The sequence below is a fragment of the Lucilia sericata genome, unplaced genomic scaffold, assembly GCF_015586225.1.
Source record: "Lucilia sericata isolate MDLA Ls3-8-SP2 unplaced genomic scaffold, ASM1558622v1 Contig000870F_arrow, whole genome shotgun sequence".
NCBI classification, from domain to species: Eukaryota; Metazoa; Arthropoda; class Insecta; order Diptera; family Calliphoridae; genus Lucilia; species Lucilia sericata.
In genome coordinates, this window is record NW_023994861.1 from 183,407 (window position 1) to 205,505 (window position 22,099).

The following is a 22,099-nucleotide window of genomic DNA, read 5'->3' on the forward strand; positions in this document are numbered from 1 at the left end:
GTGCCGAATTTCACCGATATTGATGCTTCTTTTAACCAGTTATGAGCAATAAAGTAGTTAAAGTTCTGCCTAGGCGAAATCGTGGACCGATATTGCCCATTTTCAATACCAAACAAACTGCAACTAAAAGTATCTATGCAAAATTTCAGCTCGCTAGCTACTTCCGTTTGAACTCTATCGTGTTTTCAACAGACAGACAGACGGACATGGCTAGATCGTCTTAGAATCTAATAAGGACCCAGAATATATATACTTTTATGGGTCTTAGATGGATATTTCAATGTGTTACAAACGGAATGATAAAAACAATATACCCCATTCTTTTTTGATGGTGGGTATAAAAAGTATGAAGGGACATTACATATGCATCAAAAAGCACTTGAACAAATATTATGAACTAAATAAATATTTAACTTTGTTAAATATAAATATTTAAAATTTGTATATTTATTAAGATGACGGACAATATTATTTTTGTTGCGCCTTCAGTTACCCTTATATATAAATACTGTAATATTTCGTTCATACTCAAAATCTTCTCTTGGTCCTCAGCAAAGCTCATGTTAAAAGTTTAACATATATATACGTATGTATGTATGTATGTATATTTGTAAAACCACCAATATCCGATGGATCAGGCAGACAAAAAATATCCTTTAAGTCATCGAATAGAAGATCCTGAAGGTATCCAACCAGCACGACCAGGATTCTTTTATTAGATGATATTTTCGTAAACAATACGTATGTATATGTAATTCTTTATATTCCTTAATTTATTTGTGAAAATGTGACCATTTTTAAATAATATGTAATAAAACTTATTGTAAAAGTATAAAGGGAATTTTTATAATTTTACTGAGTTTAAAAATGTCCCGAATAACAGAGAGATAATATTCATGAACTTTTAACTATTTATTGCAAATCGTTTTCAATTCAAATGCAATTCACTTTAACAAATTCATTTGAATTGAAAAGAAATAAAGAAATTATATAGTCAGTTATGACCAAACATATGATACCCTCAGTTATGAGTATGTAAATTAGGGATAAAAAAAATGTTCATGCACCAACTGTCTGTCCTTCGGTTTATTAAAATCAGTATTTTGAACACCACATACTATATCTTCGGAATCCAAATTTTTGTTTTTTTTTTTAAATTTACCTATTAAAAACGAGAAAAATCGGTCATAAGTATTGGAGATATGATCGAAACAAATATGATAAAAAATTTAAACTCGTTTGGTGAGGAAATTGTGTTTCCTATTATTCTTTTATGGACTTTTTTTGCCAAGACCATAGTCTCGAGAAATAGGCACTTAATAGTACGTGACATGATGTGAAAAAAGTAGACTTTTCGGTACGGGTATGTAAGATTCGGTATATTGGAATATAAATGAAATATACATATAAGGTTTAATAGTACAAAACCCCATTATTAACTAATTTTTGTTGAAAAGTAGATTCATTCTACTTTCAAGAGTTGAAATAGACTCAATCATTTTATTTCCATTTCATTTTATGTAATCCCGAAATATCCTGGTATCACCGGATTGCAATACCGGAATTTGTAAAAGCCAGTCGTTAATTACACCCCTAATACACATGGGTATTACCAGTTTAACTTAATTATAAGCCATGATGACCTATTTTAGATTTCAATCAGTTTCAATAATTCTAATCCTTGGACTAAAAGAAATCTTTGTCTTAAATTTCACAAAATTATATGGAAAAGTTATAACCTGCAATTAAATTAGAATAATGAAAATAAAACTCAAATATAATTTTTATGCAATCTTCATTTAATTATTAGTTATCAATTATATATCTATTTTCCAGTATCAAAATGGAATCCAATGCCGAAAACTGGTGTACGTTTCGGTGGTCTAGGATGTCCATGTTTGTGATGATGATGTTCACTTTGACCTTCTTCGGCTTGTGGTTCTTCTTCAGACGGTGGTACCTGTTCTGAATTGGATTGTTCCGTATCGGATTGTTCCGATTGTGGATCTTGAGCAGCTTCATCCTATTTGTATATTTACGAATGTTTAATATAATACATCCTCTATAAAGAGATATATAACCTCTCGACTTTTTACGAAATACATTTTGTTACCTGAGCTTGAGCTAAAGCCAAGATAGCTAAAACTCCCACGACTAATATGATACACTTCATGATTACTTTTTTCTTTATAAAATAATTATAAACAATTTTCACTTTATATAGAAAAATTTTGAATACAAAAATTATATAATTTAATGATAACAAAGCAATAGTTATGTCTAATTAAGCTGAAAATTAATGAATTAATTATTAATTAAAATAGTTATTGTTTTATTAATTATTAAATGCTAATAAATTGAAACGTAATAAAAACAAGTAAGAGTGTTATATTCGACTATGCCGAATCTTATATACCCACCATCAAACCGTATGCCGTAAATGGAATGCTCCCCTATAAACATGAGGTTGATATTTGAAAGAGGGCTTAAGTCAATTATGGACACAACCCTTTCGGATTAACAAAATATTAATTTTTAAAAACAAAATATTTTTGTCCAACTTTTAAACCATGAACATACATATATGGGCGGTAGGGTCAATTATAAAATTAGGTAGAGAGATTTTGGCTTGTAAGAAACATACTTCTATATATCGCATTTTTAAGCCAGTAATGTGTGTTAAAGTCATTTTCTGAAGGGGGTCACATATGGGGGATAGTGTCAATTATGGACCGATTCTCATAAAATTCGGTATAGAGATTTGCTCGCAACTTACTTATTTTGAATTTCAGCGCTGTACTCTTATTTTCAAGCCAGTAGTGAGCGTTAAAGTCATTTTCTAAGGGGGAACTTATATGGGGGTAGGGTAATTTAAGAACCGATCCTCATAAAATTCGGTACATAGATTTTTGCTTGTAAGAAACTTACTTATATCGAATTTAAACGCTAGTATTTTTAAGCCAGTTATGGGCGTTACATGAGGGTTAGGGTCAATTATGGACCGATCCTCATAAAAACTTATTTATGTCGAATTTCATCGCTATAATTGCATTTTTAAAACAGTTATGACTGTTAAAGCTGTTTTTCGGGGGGCCATTTGTATGGGTGATATGCGAAAACGTGGTCCGATATGTGGCCTATTTTCAATACCAAACAAACCTTACCTATAAGAAATATTTGTGGAAAATTTCAACTCTGTAGCTCTTTCCGTTCGGACTCTATCGTGCTTTCAACAGACGGACGGACAGACATGGCTAGATCGTCTTAGAATTTAATAAGTACCCAGAATATATATACTTGTGTGGGTCTATGATCAATATTTCGATGTGTTAGAAACTAAATGACAAAATCAATATACCCCCATATTTTTTGATGGTGTGTATAAAGAAATATTATATATGTACATAAGTATCAAAAAGTTTATACCTATTACATATCGCTCAGTTTCTAAAAGAACTATAGGTTTGTGTTCGATCGTTCATATAATTTAATCTATTTTAAAACAAGTAAGAAATTATAGTCGGGCGAAGCCGACCATATAATACCCTACACCTTTGACAAAAATATAATGTGATTTAGTTGCCATAATAAAGCATTTAAGTTGAATTGTACCTTGCCTTAGATATACATACTAAAGCCGTTTATTGATGAATAAAATTGTGGACATTTAAGTGAAATTTTGATGGGGGCTTTTCATAGGGGCTAGGGTCATATGATAACCTATTATTATGGAATTCGTAAGGGTCATCAAGTCTTGTATACAACTTGGTTTTTGCAGCTTTTTGTCAACATATGAGTATATTAAACATAATTATGAACTTAAAAGCCCTATTTGGCGGGTTCAGTTGTATGGGGGCTAGGTGAAATAATGGACCGATGTAAACCATTTTCAACAGGCTTTCTCTACGGTACCATAAAAGATCATGTGCCAAATTTCATTGAATTATCTCCAAAATTGCGACCTGTAGTTTGATTACAAGGATTACAAGCCCTATTGGGGGGTTCAGTTGTATGGGGGCTAGGTGAAATAATGGACCGATCTTAACCATTTTCAATAGGCTTCGTCCCTGCGTCAATAGAAGATCATGTACCAAATTTCATTGAATTATCTTTAAAATTGCGACCTGTAGTTTGATTACAAGGTTTACATGGACGGACGGACGGACAGACGGACGGACATAGCTAAATCGACTCAGAAAATGATTTTGAGCCGATTGGTATACTTTATCTCTCTTTATGATTTATTATTATATTAATAATCTATCCCACTGTACGAGAACTTGGTAAAGTGATTAAAATAATGTCGAGTCGAGTGGTATATGCCAAATTATCTTCTTACTAAAAGTAATATTAAAAGAAGACGTTTACATATAGATAATTTACTACAAGATCGTCATAAATCAAAAAAAAAACTTCGTTTTGAGTAAGACAAAAGAAGATGAAAGAAAAGTATTTACTTTATATTTTATTATCTGGGCTTGAGTTAAAGTCAAGTTGGCGAAGGTTAGTCCTATCGGATAATAGTTTAGACACAATTTTTCAATAAGATAGTTCAAGAACTCTCTGAGCTATAGGTTGTCAAAATTTGACAAAAAAAAGTAAAAATGTTATTATTTTTTTTTTTTTTTTGAAGAAATAGCAATCTATATTATCTATACATGCTAAGAAAGTTCTTGACCGATCGTGTTTACACCAAGGTTAGTTCTTGGTGCTAATTTTTCATCATTACACACATTCATATTTTTCCATATTGAACTTTTAAAATTTTTTAAAAAATTACCAAACCAATGGTATTCGTTAACTCGAATAAGGATCCGAATTGAATTAAATATGATATTTAATTTATTCCTCTAAACAAATTAGAAAAGATTTAAACTATTTTTGCAAGATAAAAACTTTTGTTTATTTTTTAATAATTTTGTTTTCAATAATAATAATAGCCGTCAGTAGTAGTGATGTATTCATTATCAGGAGCAGAATTTATTTCAATGATAGTATTGCGATCTCCAATTTTACTATTAGTTATACTAAGACGAACGTGTTGTCGATCAGGATTTTCTTCATTAGGTTGTTCCGATTCAGGTTTTGGTTCATCGTGTTGTTCCAAAGCTGGACCAGGCAGTGGTCGTGGATGAGGTTTAAAGTGTTGAGGTTTTTCAGGATTATCACCTTCTTGATGTAAGGGATTAGCCTGAGTTAGGGCTAGAAGTGCCAAAGTACCGACAATTACTAAAAACAACTTCATGATTTTTAATCGTGATAACTTTTTATAATTTCGCATATGTTTTTATACCTAATCGAAATGGTACTAATATATTTAAATTGTGACTTTAATTTATTAGAACTAAATTAACAAATATTTTACAACGATAAATAAACATTTTATTAATTAGTCAAATTCATATTAGTTTGTTATTTATTTTCATAATTAACTATTTATTTTAAAATTGTAACTAATTTAATTTCAACTGCGTAAAATATTTTATTTATAATTTATTTATTTCAGTAAATATGTTTGTAAATATTAAATTACATTTCTACATAATTTTAATACCGAATTAATTAAAATTAATATACAAGTTAGTGAGTCTACTTTATGTATGTACTTTAAAAATATCACTTTGATAACCACATATAATTCTGAAAGTATCTGCTTGACACTTTGCTGACATGTAATGCTGAAAGTGTCCGTTATCATTTATTGAAGTAGAAAATGCTAAAATTTCGTTCTTAGCTTAATGAGAACATCTAACTACAAATCGTTAGACTGTGTGCGACACTTGTCGTAGACCCACAAACCAATTTTTAATGTAATTAATTACAATATTGATAGTCCAGTATTACTCGTCATACAAGATCCCCTTCAGAAAATTATTGGCTTAAAAATAAAAGTATAGGGATAAAATTCAACAAAAACAAGTTTTGTAGGAATAACATTTTTCTACCAAGTTTTATGAGTATTGGTCGATATCACAGGCCGACAAAATTTGGAAAAATATTTTCCCCGTCATATCTTTGATTTGAGATGTCGTGTCCTGAAATTTGAGAAAACGACATTTTTGACCTTTTTTTGAGACATTATAACAGCGCCAAAAATGTTGTATGCCATTTGAAGGTCCAATCTGGAAACTTTAAAATAAGGGCTTAACATCTGACATATCATTATTCTTCTTCGAGATATCTTCACCTAAACCTTGAAAACCCGATATGTTATTTATACCAATACAACTAAATATAGTGCGGAGGGTATTATGCTTTATAAATATTGTTTATAACGAACAAAAATGTTTCAAATTTTAGGACACTATATCTCAAATCCCAGATGTGATTGAGCAATACTGACGACAGATTTGGATTAAACGGGGTTCAATCCTTTAGAAAAGTATACTTTGGTCTCTGTGTTAAAAATTTGTCGGCCCATCCCAAAAATACAACTAAAGCGATAAAATTCGATTTAGTGAAAATAAAATCTCTCTAGGAAAATTCAGACCATAATTTACCTCATACAAGAGAATACAGAGATGGAGTTATGCTATACGCACAACTGGGCCGAACGACGAATTTTTCGGAACGAATTTTCGTCGTCAGATATAGAACACACTAAACTATATGAAAATACGCACACTCAATGCGTATGACGAAATTCGTCTTACGTAACGAACTGTGTGATAGAAAGATAAGAAATTTTAAAGCAATTCGCCATACGGAAGGATTTATTGTATTTCAATCGACGAATATACGCAACGAATCTTTGTCAAGCAATTCGTTGTGTTGGACGAAATTGGTCGTTCGTCCCAATTGCGCGTATACCATTAAGAAAATATTTTACAAAAATTACTTTTTAGAAAATATTATTCACTATTTCATATTCTGAAAAGCTCGATTCATAATTGATTCAAGCCACCATTTGGACCACCTTTCAAAACTAATCTTAATTTTCAACATACGTTTATAAGATTCGGCATAGACGATTAAACAACTCGTATTAGCTTTTTTGAACGGGCACGAACTTGAAAATAATTTTAGGAGTTTCGCAATAACAATAAATTAAACTGGAATTGGTCAGAATCCCGAAAGTTTAATTCCTCGAAACATTAACATAGTTCAATTTAAATATTCCTACACTAGATAAAATTCGATTACCAAATTTTTTTGCTAAACAAGAACCATCTAAAAAAAGTTAGTTACGGACCGATTCCCAAATAAATTGGTAGTGAGATTAATCAAAATCATCAGGGAATCAATTAGTTGGAAACGACACATTATTCCTTGATAAATATAATGGGAAGTCTTTAACCATACTTAACACATAGACATCGTTAAGTATAGAATCGAATAAGAAGAAAGATTTTTTTTTATAAAAACTTCTTAAGCTACTTTAAAAAGGATTCAAACTAGTTTTGCATGATAAACTCTTTTATTTTATATTATTTTTTTAAATTATGTTATTTTAAAAATATAGCAATTCATTAGTGTAATCACCATCAGCTTTAGAATTTATTTCAACGATAGTATTGTCATTTCCAATTTGACTATCAGATATCAATAAAACATGTTGGCGATCTGTACTCTCTTCATTTGGTTCTTTCAATTCAGGTTGTGGTTCGGCATGTTGTCCCGAAGCTGGATCAGCCTGAGGTCCACGCTGTGGTCTTGGATGAGGTTTAGAGTGTTGCTGTTCTTCGTTAGCTACTTCTTTATTACCGCCTTTGAGAGGTAAGTGATTAGCCTGAGCTAGCGCTAGAACTGCCAAAGTACCGACAATTACTAAAAACAACTTCATGATTATTAATTGTTGTAATCTTTTTAACAATTCTGCACATTTATTTATACTGACATTTATATAAATGTCACTTTAGTTCATTAGATATCGGTTGACAAATATTTGCAACCGATAAACATTTATATTAATTAGGCAATATTATAAATTTCTTATTTAATTTTGTAATTAACAAAATATGTACAAGTGTTGTCGACTTCCTTATAATTTTCATTAAGGTAATGCGTCACTGCGCTTCATCTGTTGCTCGGTATATTCGGAAATGCATCTTAAAAATATATGTCAGTATGATGGTAAAAAAGAAGCATGCAAAATTAAAAATTTTACAAAAGTACTAACTTTACACAAAATTAGTACTCTTTTAGGTTTTAAAGTTCAAAACTATAGATAGACTAGACTATATCCTAGACTCAAGACTAAGCTATAGACAAGACTCTAGACTAGACTATAGACTAGACTATAGACTAGACTATAGACTAGACTATAGACTAGACTATAGACTAGACTATAGACTAGACTATAGACTAGACTATAGACTAGACTATAGACTAGACTATAGACTAGACTATAGACTAGACTATAGACTAGACTATAGACTAGACTATAGACTAGACTATAGACTAGACTATAGACTAGACTATAGACTAGACTATAGACTAGACTAGACTAGACTATAGACTAGACTATAGACTAGACTATAGACTAGACTATAGACTAGACTATAGACTATAGACTGGATATAGACTAGACTATAGACTAGACTATAGACTAGACTATAGACTAGACTATAGACTAGACTATAGACTATAGACTAGACTATAGACTAGACTATAGACTAGACTATAGACTAGACTATAGACTAGACTATAGACTAGACTATAGACTAGACTATAGACTAGACTATAGACTAGACTATAGACTAGACTATAGACTAGACTATAGACTAGACTATAGACTAGACTATAGACTAGACTATAGACTAGACTATAGACTAGACTATAGACTAGACTATAGACTAGACTATAGACTAGACTATAGACTAGACTATAGACTAGACTATAGACTAGACTATAGACTAGACTATAGACTAGACTATAGACTAGACTATAGACTAGACTATAGACTAGACTATAGACTAGACTATAGACTAGACTATAGACTAGACTATAGACTAGACTATAGACTAGACTATAGACTAGACTATAGACTAGACTATAGACTAGACTATAGACTAGACTATAGACTAGACTATAGACTAGACTATAGACTAGACTATAGACTAGACAATAGACTAGACAATAGACTAGACTATAGACTAGACTATAGACTAGACTAGACTATAGACTAGACTATAGACTAGACTATAGACTAGACTATAGACTAGACTATAGAATAGAAATAGACTATAGACTAGAGACTAGACTATAGACTAGACTATAGACTAGACTATAGACTAGACTATAGACTAGACTATAGACTAGACTATAGACTAGACTATAGACTAGACTATAGACTAGACTATAGACTAGACTATAGACTAGACTATAGACTAGACTATAGACTAGACTATAGACTAGACTATAGACTAGACTATAGACTAGACTATAGACTAGACTATAGACTAGACTATAGACTAGACTATAGACTAGACTATAGACTAGACTATAGACTAGACTATAGACTAGACTATAGACTAGAGCCCTGCATGAGTGACTCTATTTGTCACCCACAATGAGTAATCCACTGCATTGCACTCAACTCATTTTGTATTTTGAATATTATTTACAAAGTGTGTACATTTGATTTTAATAATTCAAATTTTTGTTTTACTCAATCATTGCGAGTATTTTTGTGTAAGTGTACGTCTACATTCAAATCGAGTAAGTTAACAACTTACGTATATTAAAAGAATACAAAATAAATATTTTGAATCGAGTGAATCGAGTTTTAAATGCCAAAAGAAAAATAATTTAAAAAGAAAAATAATAAAAAACATGATATCGCAAATTAATTTAAAAATGAAAACAATGAGGTATATCTAATTAATAAATACTAAACCGTATGATAATTTTTTAATTTATATTATATTTTATTGTAAATTGGAACAGAATTCTAGCGACGCCGTTGAAATTTTCACAGCATATTCCTGCATGTCTGGAATAGGTAATAGGCTACTTTTTATTTCGAAATTTCAAGTGGGCGATGGGCCACGCCCACATTAAGAAAATATAAAATCCGTATATTTTAGATAATATAACAGTTAGAGTCCTTAAATTTTGTCGGAGCCACTTTAGTGTCAATATGATCATTTAGGACAAAAAGTAGGCGGACTAGCATTAGGGGGCGTGGTACCTCCCATATAAATTAAATACAAAAATTCGTTTATCTGGGAAACTAATAGAACTAAATTTTTAAAATTTAGCACGAAGAACTTTAACATCCATATAAACATTTTGGGTAATAAATTGGCGGACTACCCATGAGGGGAGCGGCACCTCCCATATTAATTAAATACAAAAATTCGTTTATCTGGGAAACTAATAGAACTAAATTCTTAAAATTTTGCACAAAGAACTTTAACATCCATATAAACATTTTGGGTAAAAAATTGGCGGACTACCCATGAGGGGAGCGGCACCTCCCATATTAATTAAAAACAAAAATTCGTTTATCTGGGAAACTAATAGAACTAAATTCTTAAAATTTTGCACGAAGAACTTTAATATTCATCTGAACATTTTTAAGGAAAAAAGAGCGGACTTTCATCTGGGGGGCTTGGAGCCCCCATATGAATAAAATAGAAAAATTCGTATATCTGAGAAACAATTAGAGCTAGAATCATTAAATTTTACTTGAAGAACTTTGACATTCACCTGAACATTTAGAATATAACGGGCGGACTTCCAATGGGTTACTTGGTACCTCCCATATGAATTAAATACAAAATTTCGTTTAACTGGGAAACTAATAGAACTAGATTCTTCAAATTTTGAACAAATTATTTTAATAATCATCTGAATATTTTGGAGGAAAAAGGGCGGACTTTCATCCGGGGGGCTTGAAGCCCCCACATGAATTAAATTCGTATATCTGAGAAACTATTAGAGCTAGAATCTTAAAATTTTACATGAAGAACTTTGACATTCATGTGAACATTTAGAGAATAACGGGCGGACTTTCAATGGGGGGCTTGGCACCACATATATGAATTAAATACAAAATTTCGTGCATCTTGGAAACTCTTATATTATTCAAATTTTTTGTAGATAGATAGAAATTGGCGATAGATAGAAACTGGCGAACTTGCAATAATTTGCTTGACATCTTTTATATGTAACATATAATAAATCTGGTATTTATTTATACATATTCCTTTTAGGGTAGCAAAGCACACTGTGTATAGCTAGTTAAATATAAAATTTCCAACAGACTATTAAACAATAATAACTTTAGACGCATATGTTATTTCAGTATATTTATTTCAAAATAATTTATTGAGCTTTTATGTTTAAGTATTTTGCAAAATTACAAATTTATAAAAAATAAACAAATTATTATAAAATATTTAAATGTATATTTCATGTGAAAGAGCAAAATTAATAAATAAATTAAATATTTGTAAAGTAAAATACAAAATTATGATCAAATGCAATCAAAAAAATTATAAAAATATGAAACAAAGATATAATTTTAAATTGAGAATGCAAAATTATTTAATAATAAAAAGAACACAAACACAAGAAAAATTTAAATATGTATATTATTAGTATAAAGTAGGCAAATACAAAAAATGTGACTAAACTTTAAAAACTTAAGAAATTACTTCTTCTTTTTATTTTTGCCCTGAGCATTGGGTTCGGGAGCACCAGTTAAAGTGGTCAATTCCTTTTTAAGAGCCAAAAGAATCTCAACTTCTGGCTTCCAAACGGAAGCATCAGAAGAAGCTTTTAAAGTGCGTACTTTTTCAGCTTGTTTGGCAATCTTATCTTCTACTTCCTTTACCTTTTTGGGATCAACCGAGGCTGGAGATGAAGTGGTGGTTGCAGCAGTAGTGGTGGCAGAGGCTTGAGCTTCAGCTAATTGCTTTTTCAAATCTAAAAGCTTATTAACTTCTGGTTGCCAAACGGCTTTGTCTTTTGTTGATGCCTTCAGTTGACGTACTTTATCACCCTGTGCCTGTATGGCAGCTTCAAGATCTTTTACACTTTTGGGTGCAGCACCATTTTGTTTAGTTTCAGCTGACTGCTTACTTTGTGCCTCGGTTAGTTGTTTCTTCAAATCTAAAAGTTTATTTACTTCTGGTTGCCATACGGCTTTGTCTTTTGTGGAGGCTTTAAGTTGTCTTACTTTATCACCTTGCTCCTGAATAGCCTTTTCCAAATCAGCTATGTTTGCTGAGCTGGTCTGCGAATCGCCAGAACCTAGGACCTGAGGACCAGCATACTTCTTTTTCATTTCATCAATGAAGCTTTGTTCCAATTTAGCGAACAATGGTGCTGGTTTGCCGATCTTGTGGCCGGATGGTAACAAAATTGAGGTAAATGGTTTTCTAAAAGAATATTAAAATTGAATTTTAAAAATTTGTTAATAATAAATTATTGTTATATTTAAAACTGTACACTTACTCAACATTCAACTGTGTCTGCTTAGCATTCAATTGTTCGAACATAGTTCTAGCCGTTGTTGGCATGTAGGGGAAGATAAGATTGGCCAAAAGGCAAGCAATATTACAGCACATACCAATAATTGTAGCAGCTCTAGACTTTTGTTCATCGTTGCCCTTAAGTAAAACCCAGGGCTGTTGTGATTGCATGTAACCGTTGCCATGGCGAGAGATCGAAAGCATATGTCTGATGCCATCACGTAAACGAGCCTTCTCCAAGGAGTTGACATAACCGCGTAACTCACGATTAATTAGAGCCAGCAAAACATGCTCGTCATTGGTGAGATTCATGGCGGGTACTACACCATTAAAGTTCTTTTCACAGAAGACTAAGGCACGATTTACAAAGTTGCCCAAATTGTTAAGTAACTCAGAATTATTGCGGGCTGCCAAATCATTCCAACTGAAGCTAGAGTCCTGACCTTCTGGACGGGCTGAAGCCAAATAGAAACGCCAAACATCAGCGGGAATACCAGTGTCCTAAATAAAGGGACAAAATTTAGACTTTTGTAGGTTTTTACCTTTGTTTATAATCTTACCTGAGCATCATTGCCAAAGACACCAATACCACGACTTTTACTGAATTTGCCGTCCTCATAATTTAAATACTCAGTTGCCATAATGTGAGATGCCAAAGTGTTGCCCTTGTTAATAGCCAACAAAGCACTAGGCCAAACAACCGAATGGAAGGGTACATTATCTTTAGCCATAAATTGGAAGAGTTCAACTTCCACACCCTTTTCGGGTTGCCACCATTGTTTGAATTCCTTGGAGTAACGTTTGGTCATAGAAACATAGCCGAATGGTGCATCGAACCAGACATAAAATACTTTATTTTCAAAACCTTTGTGAGGTACTGGAATACCCCATTTCAGATCACGTGTGATACAACGAGGCTTCAAGCCCTCACGTAGCCAAGCACGTGTTATAACACGAGCATTATTCGTCCAACCATTTTCAGAATGATCAACCCATTCACGAAGTTTGTTTTCGATTTTCGGTAAGTCAAGGAACAATTGGTCGGAGGATCTGACAACTGGTGCTGTGTTGCACACTTTACAGCGGGGACGTATAAGTTCGGTAGCATTAACTAGCTTGCCACACTTGTCACATTGATCACCACGAGCATCCTCGTAGCCACAGCCAGGATGTGGGCAAGTACCCTCAACAAAACTAGAAATTAACAAATTATTATCTACTAAACTTTAACTAAGTGCTAGCGAAACTCTTACCGATCGGCCAAGAAACGATCACACTTCTGACACAATAATTGTTCTACACTTTCAGTTAAGATATAACCATTATCGTAGACATCTTTAAAGGCTTCTTGTACAATTCTAATGAAATATGTTAAATTAATTTTAAGTTAATATCTTTGTTGTTTGTTTGTTTACTTACTCTGTTTGTTCTTGAGTTGTGGTACGACCGAAGTAATCAAAACCAATGCCAAACCAACGATAGATCGCATTGTGTAGTTCAAAGTATTTGTCACAAATTTCACGAGGTGTGAGATTTTCAGCAAGTGCTTTATTTTCGGTAGCTGTACCATACTCATCAGTACCTGATATATAGAGAGTGTTGTAGCCAGCTGCACGTGAGTATCTGCAAAGAATGCCATTTATTGTAATATTTTTATTGTTCATTATTGAATCTTTATTTATACAAATTTATAAATATGTAAATCACTTACCTTGCAAAAATATCAGCGGATAATACACAACCAATAATGTTGCCCAAATGTGGTACATTATTGACATAGGGGAGAGCAGAGGTGACCAGCACATTACGCTCACCAGCTTTAGGAAGAACTGTACGTGGTTCCTTACGCTCTGCCGCGGGGGCATATACAAAGTGAGTGCTGGCCAAATTGAGTTCTTCCTCAGTAATGGTATCAGCCAAAGTAGAACCAGTATCAGCCAATAGATTGCCAGCTTCAGATAATGATGCAGGCATTTTGAGAGGAACATGATAGAGACCTCCGTAAAGATTAGAGTTTTGTAAAGCATTAAAAGTTAAATCTTTTAAAGGTTGTTTTTCTAACACTGATTTAATTTCAGGCATGGCGCTAATTTTACGATACCACACGAGAAGATGTTCAATTTGCTGAGCGCCTTTTAATGTACCATCGGGAGCCAGCAAAGACCAAACTGAAAGATCAGCTGCTGTCAATTTATCACCAGCTAAAAATGGTGTTTTTGATAAATTATCTTCCAGCTTCTTAACCAAAGCATTAAGTACAGGAAGAGCATTCGGATTAGCACGATGACCATGACCCATATGATGCACTAACGCAGGAGCCAATGAAGTAGAAGACCATTCAAGCCACTGTTTAATATAGGGAAAATTCAATTAAAATAACCTTGAACAAGGTCAATATATTTGGAATTCTAAACATTATTTTAAATTCCTAATACAATTTCAACCATATGTACAACTAACCTCATCCCTTAATTGTCCCTCATTGGGAAAGAAATATTTAGCCACCGCATCTGTCGAAAATAGTCTTAGACCATTATCCAATTCTAAAGTTGGTAAAACCAATAAGTCTTTAGATTTAATATCTGCAATAGAAATTCAATATTTCGTCATACAGTCACTTTAAATACATCATAGTTCTTGGAGTATTTTAAAGAAATTTAAATAATGGTTCACACCCGCCTCACCCCCCTGCATTATTGCTTACAACAGACCATGTAGCACTACTACTTACGCACCATTTAGGTTAACTTTTTCCACCGACACCTCACGTTTTGCAAATTTGGCCAGGATTTGTAATTTCAGGCCAAGGGGATTGCCCTCGTTTGTATAGATTTTCATTTTCGCTTTATGTTGGTCTCTGACTAAAACTACGAGTTTTATTAATTAAATTTAATAAATAACGTGGCAAAAGGGTTAAAATGTCTTCGTATTTATTTTTCACCAACTGCAATTTTTTTCCTAATTAGACACACAAAAAATTCTAATTGAAAAATGTCAAGAAAATGTGTAACAAAAGAGAATGTCAAAAATTATTAACAGTGAAGTCATTCAAGCGATTTTTAACGCAGAATTCAGCGATTTTTTTAATTTTTGTAGCAGAAATAATTATTTTATAGCACATTACCATTAAAGGGTGCTTTACATTATGTAAATTTATATTAATACAAAGTATTATGTATTTGAAAATGTATTGTAATAATCCATAATTTTAATCTTAAGCCATTTATAATTGAAAAGGCGTTAAAAACTTCAAAATAATTAATCCTTCAAAAATAATTAATTCCTTTTAAACGTAAAATTTTTACTGTTAATACGCCATTTACAGTACAGCGAAATCTCGTAGATTGTATATCAAATCTTGTACAAAATCTATTTCTTTTAATTTTTTATGAATAAAAAAGAAAACAAATACTTTACCAAATTCTTTTTACTACCAAAAAAATAGAGAAATATACAGAATATTATTTAGTATTGAACATATTGTTAAAAATTCGGCATTATAGTTTACTTACAATACACTTTTCATTCACGTTTTTCCTATAATAGAAAATTTTCTTAAAAATTTATCTTTTGCATTTTTTATTTGTTTTGTTTCAAATTTAATTTTTCTTCTACAGCGTCATAGTTTTTGTACTTTTTTTGCAAAAACATAGTTGCGTATCCATTTCAACTATATTTTGAACAGATTTTGGCGAAATCGACTTAGGAATTGGTTTGTTTTTGTATTGGATATCTAATAAAAATCAAATATTTGCTTTGTATTGGATATCTAATAAAAATCTAATATTTGCTCGAAATCTCATAAGTACTAGTGAATGGGATATTCGTTTCAACTTAGTCTCTAACAATTTAAATTTAAACATTTTCAACCGTACTTTTGGACATTTTGCAAAATACAAAGATTCCAAATCTACTAAATTAATTGCATTCAAATAATTAATTTAAGAAATAATTGTGCTTAAATTTTCAATCAGTTGAATGTTAAGTTTATCTAAATCTGCTGTATATGAAATTTTAGTTTCCATTTAAAGAAGTTAAATAATAATCAAAAAATTATCGTTTTTATTTAAATAAGATTTTCTAAGTAATTAATTGAAATCGTTTTTATATAATATAAATCGAATTTTTTAATTGTAGATTAGCTGGCTCTAAATTATTTTCTTTTTTGTTTTTTGTTTAAAAGGCGGTTCCATATAAATTTAAAATTTATAAACGTTAGGAGTTAATGTGTAAAATTATACAAGTTAATTTTTTTTAATTTAAAATTCATTTTTACAATCGAGCCTATTAGTTTGGCCATATTATTATTAATTTTAATTATAGAAATTTTTAACTTCGATAAAAGTGCTACCAAATCAAAAATAAAAATACAAGTATGAGTGTGTGGATGTCAAATAATAACAAATTATTTTAAAATAAAATTGAAAAAAATAAGATAATACAATTTTCCAAGAAATTCTAAATAATTTCAAAATTTGACTGATTTTTTCTGTGATAATGCCAAGTTAATACTCAATGATAGTGACAAAACATTATTAAAAACATAAAATATATACATGCTATAAAAATGTAGTAAAATGGAAAACTTATATTGGTTCTACCGTAAATTTCTTCAAATCAATCTGGCATCCTTGTGTCTTAAAAAACAGCTGTGCTTTGTTTTCAAACAAACGTTTGACAAGAACAATTGGAGTTTTTTTACTTTGTAAATTCATTTTAATTTATTTTTCTAAAAAAAGCCGCAAATTTTTTAAACAAAATGGGTGAACGCAAAGGACAAAATAAATACTATCCGCCTGATTATGATCCAAAAAAAGGAGGTCTCAATAAATTCCGTGGCACGCACGCTTTGCGGGAACGGGCAAGGAAAATCCACTTGGGCATAATAATCATTAGATTTGAAATGCCCTACAATATTTGGTGTGATGGCTGTAAGAATCACATAGGAATGGGTGTTCGTTATAATGCGGAAAAGACCAAAGTGGGCATGTACTATTCCACTCCCATCTATAAGTTTCGCATGAAATGTCATTTATGTGACAATCACTTTGAAATACAAACTGATCCTGGAAATTTAGACTATGTGATATTATCAGGTGCTAGAAGGCAGGAAAATCGTTGGGATCCTACACAAAATGAACAAGTTGTGCCAGAAACAAAAGAAGTACAAAAACGTTTATTCGACGATGCCATGTACAAGTTGGAACATCAAGCAAAGGATCAAAAGGCAGGAGATCAGGCGAAGCCAGTTTTGGAAAAGCTAATGGAAAGGAATAAGACAGTATGGAGTGATTGTTACGAAGCCAATTGTAAATTAAGAGCAGAATTCAGGGTAAGTTTTAGAACTTAAACATAACTAGATACGTAGGTAGGTATATAGTTAAATAATATTTTCTACATTATTTCAGACTAAGAAATCCGAATTGAAAGCCTTGAAAGAACTTGATGACAAACTATTGGCTAAAAGTAGTCTGGACATAGCACTTTTGCCCGAAACTCAACAGGATCGTCAGATGGCTGCTCTAATGAAACTGCAAAGTAAAACTGCCCAGGAAAGAGAGGAAGAAAAACGCATCGACATATTGCTACAACCAACACTACCAGGAGCAACACAAACTACTTTTGGTGGTCTTAAACGTCAAAAAGCCTTAAGTTCTCATCTGGATTACAAACAATTGGGAATCAAAAGAAAACTAAATGAAAGCGAAAGTAGTAATACAACTAAAAGTAGCACGGATATCGAAGGGAAATGTAGTGGTAAAGGGGAGGAATCAATTGAAGATATAAATAAAGCAAAATTAGATAATCCAACAACGTCTACAAATGTCCCTAATGCTTGTTTAGTAGATTTGCCCAAAAGCTTAGCATTAGTTTGTGACTATGCCAGTTCCAATTCTTCAACAGCATCTCAATCCTCAGGTCCCTCAGACAATGAAGAAAGCTAATACTAGTATTTAATTAGAATTTTATTACATGTATAAATATCATAATACATAATAGTTTTAAGTAGAAAATAATAAAGGTTTTATAAATCGGCTGTTTCAGCAGCATAAGCTTCAGCACCCTCTTCTTCATCGCCAGGGGGAGCATTATCATCGACAGCATATAGTATGGCTAACGCACGATTACACCAATCAACGTAGACTTCATTTTTTATGGATTCGTGAAGACTGAAAAGCAAAAACTACATTTATTAAAACGATTATATTTCAAAGTTTTTAATATGTTTAAAAAAGTCTGAACACTGCAATTATATTGCAAAAATGAGTTTAAAATTTCTATCAACACGTGCTGTAATACAAAGCCTGTTCGGAAATGCATCACTGCGCTGCATCTGATGCGTAGTACATTCGCAAATGCATCACAGACTGATGCGATAATTGAGTAGGTATTTAGATTTTCATTTGTTTTATGAACTTTGTTTTCATTTACGTGTATATATATATAAAATGAGCATCACAAACTAATCATCAGATAAAGCGCAGTGATGTAGTTCCGATCAGGCCCACAAATCATGTTTTAAACTCTAGGCAGTTCTATTTATTGTGTGCTATGTGGTAAATACAAATTGAATTCAACCTTTTTTAGCTTGGAATACAAAATACGCCCCTCAAAACAAGTATGTTCCTATATACATATTTATGTATGTACATACGTATGTATGTATCTGTATTTTAACAGAACTCGGCAGTTTGACAAAGAGTTAATGCTTCCGAAAAATATAGTCATTTCCACTAACGTTTAACCAACTGGTTTGCTCAATTTCGTCACAAATGTACTTTGTAAACGAAAGTGAAGACGGTCGCCACTATACAATTCCCAAGAGTGGAAAATTTATGCAAAAAGGATCATTTCCTGGCATTAACTCCTTTGTTTTACGATGTCTTTTTTTAAAACTACTCATTAAGCATTGGCAATTCTTTAAAAAAACCTATAAACTTACATGGCTTCAATTTCAGTAAGTTTTTTATAGTAGGTATTCCGCTCCTGTTCTATACTCAAGGTTGTTTGTTCAATTCTTCCTTTGTCTCCTGCAACACACGTAGACTTGAAGGCGAAACCATTCTTTCGTCATGCTGTTGACCACTTTTGGGTGTTTTCAAAATCTCTGACGATTTAGTGGTGGCAGACTTTGACGTTGCTCCAGCGCCTCCCAATGGTTGTGTACCTGGTTTTCTTATAGGCTTAGGGGCATTATGTGTTGCTGCCGCCAAGGCAGCTGGCACTTTCAAATTCTCTTTACCGGCCGAATGTGTATCGAAAAATTTCTTAAACCATTGTAAGAACTCAAAATTATCTTGAAATTTTCCCTTGATTAAACGATCAATTGGTACGGATTTATCGAAATTGAGTTTTATAAAGGCAGCCTGGAAAAGCTTTAAGTTGTGTAGAAATTCATGTTCCAACTTGGCATTGCATTTGATTTTTTCAAACCCACTGTATTGGGAAACAAAAGTTCCATCATTTGGCAATATGCCACTCCTAGAAGAGTAAAAAAATGCCAGTTGCAACTAAGAATTTATGTGTTTATAAAAATAGAAAACTTACCAGAGCACAGCTCTTCAATTTTTTTATATTGTCCATGAACGGTGCTATTGACCCATTCCAACATGTCGTGACGAGACATTTTTCTCTGCCGTAGCACTAGTAAGTGTAACAGTTTGTCTTTAAATCTGGCATGATTATAATATGTTTGTTTAATCTATTATTAATATTTCGTTCTCTTTGTTTTAAACTTGCAATTTCTTTTAATTGTTGAATAAAATATGAGTGATTCTTCTTTTGGGTTTTGTTAATGCGGTCGCGAATAAATAGCAAATGAATGTAACGGTATCGCGGACAAATGAATGCAAACTTTTGTTAATATTGATTTTTATTAATACTTAATTTGTTGTTATTATTGAGCTGCTGATAACTATTGTGGTTTTATTCAGCTCTCTACGATTAGAGACAAGAGTGCGTAATTCCTTTTCCACTGCCGCTAATTTCTATAAATGTCCAATTTGTACATGCAGTATGCAAATGATCGAGTTTCTGTTCTCTTGACTCTATCACTTGTTTTAAATATTTTTGTAATTGTTTATTTTTATAGTCTTTTTCTAACAGTTATTAATACTTTTACTATTACTTTATTATAATTGGTTATTTATTAAAAATTTACTTTTCTTTTTTAACCAAAAAGGAAATAGAGTGGTAATTCTTCAAATAATATTTCTTGAAGTTCCCATTGTGTATTTATTTAAAATGCATTCTATTTATATTAAAATGATTTGTTTTTAATAAAATGTTAGCAATTTAAGTAAAAATTTTGATATTTTCACTACTTAATCAGTGCAAATTATAAGGATCTTACGAATGCCAAGTGAACAACAAATAATCTTCTAACTCTGAAGGTTATTATGCCCGCCAAAAGTACAACAACAAAATTGAGTGATAAACAAGCGATTTTTTAAAATATTGAGTACTTCCAACGTCTCATTGCCAATGAGACAATTATTATTATTTAGAAAACTAACACAGATTCGTTTGGAGTTTCTTCAAAAAGTAGATGATATTTATACTATTTGCCGATATAATATGAATAACGATTTCTGCGAATTTGCATTTGGCGAGGTAAGGCCGCTTATCAAAAGCTGATCCCGTCAACAATTTAGGTGCAAAAATAGCTGCCACAAGAAATTACTAGCCAAGATATGACGTCATGTTCCGTGCGTAATATTGAGACATATTCATCTGATACAAAACATACCCATTCTTGGTCCTAATAAATTTGATTCGATTAAGCTACATCGATTCTGTCTAAATAAGCTCTCGTTAGAACGAAATTAATGAAATTCAGTCAAAATATTAATTATTTTACTAGGCAATTTTGTATAGACAATCGGTTCACTATATAAAAAGTTATGAACCAAATTAAAAAAAAAAACTCAATTGCAAATTCTCAAAATTGGACTTTATATGGAAGCTATGAGGAATTGTGGGCCGATCCGGAAACTCTTTCGATTTGTATATAAGCAACATATATTCAAGTCGCATTTTGTCCCAATTGACTTATTTACGATTAAGCGATTTTCGGAAGAGATTTTATATACACATGATTGTTTAATTGATTTTCGGAAGTGGAAGCTGTGTTCCGATCCAGGTTTCAGTGATAATACAACTTCTATTGATATCAGATTTATATATACATGGTAGGTACATACCAGTATTCTAGAGGGAGTTATTAACAACTAATCTCTTTACAGGGAGTATGTAAATTTGATGATTTTGAATAGGAAACTTCTCAAAGTATGTCTGATAGAGATCCATATTTTTAATCGCAGGTAGGGAACTGAGGAAATTTTTTGTTTTTTCTATTTTTCTCTTATTTAGTATAATAAAACGCATCGTTTGAGAGGTATTCCTCCAAAAAAGTGGTCCACAGGACACCCTAATGTACATATATAGCTTATTGTAGTAATAACAAACGGAATGACAAATTTATACATAAAGGTTAAGTATCCGACCGATCTTATCGGTCGATTAAGAATTTAAAATTTTGAGTAAATTGTTTATTTACAAAAACTATAAAATGCAATAACAAATATTAAACTTATTTAGATTAAATAATTAACTTGTTTCTAATTCTCTTTTGTAATTAGAAATTTTCTTAACCTTTTCCACCTTCTTAACAAAAC

General features: G+C 31.7%; 2 protein-coding genes and 1 pseudogene across 2 annotated transcripts; 1 reads left to right on the plus strand and 2 right to left on the minus strand.

The window, feature by feature from the left end:
- Nucleotides 1-11,241: 11,241 nt before the first annotated feature.
- On the minus strand, nt 11,242-15,445 carry LOC119608682 (methionine--tRNA ligase, cytoplasmic). The gene is made up of 8 exons (XM_037963190.1): nt 15,158-15,445; nt 14,883-15,004; nt 14,134-14,768; nt 13,842-14,045; nt 13,676-13,780; nt 12,983-13,616; nt 12,406-12,923; nt 11,242-12,329 (listed from the first exon to the last, which is right to left on the minus strand). Exons 1-8 carry the CDS (start codon nt 15,258-15,260, stop codon nt 11,600-11,602), a joined length of 3,051 nt encoding a protein of 1,016 aa, XP_037819118.1. The 5' UTR covers nt 15,261-15,445; the 3' UTR covers nt 11,242-11,599.
- A 1,633-nt stretch (nt 15,446-17,078) lies between these two features.
- On the plus strand, nt 17,079-18,367 carry LOC119608681 (coiled-coil domain-containing protein 130 homolog). The gene is made up of 2 exons (XM_037963189.1): nt 17,079-17,754; nt 17,831-18,367. The coding sequence occupies exons 1-2, from the start codon at nt 17,182-17,184 to the stop codon at nt 18,365-18,367; spliced, it is 1,110 nt and encodes a 369-aa protein (XP_037819117.1). The 5' UTR covers nt 17,079-17,181.
- A 3-nt stretch (nt 18,368-18,370) lies between these two features.
- Nucleotides 18,371-20,356, minus strand: LOC119608688 (annotated as a pseudogene).
- Nucleotides 20,357-22,099: the final 1,743 nt, after the last annotated feature.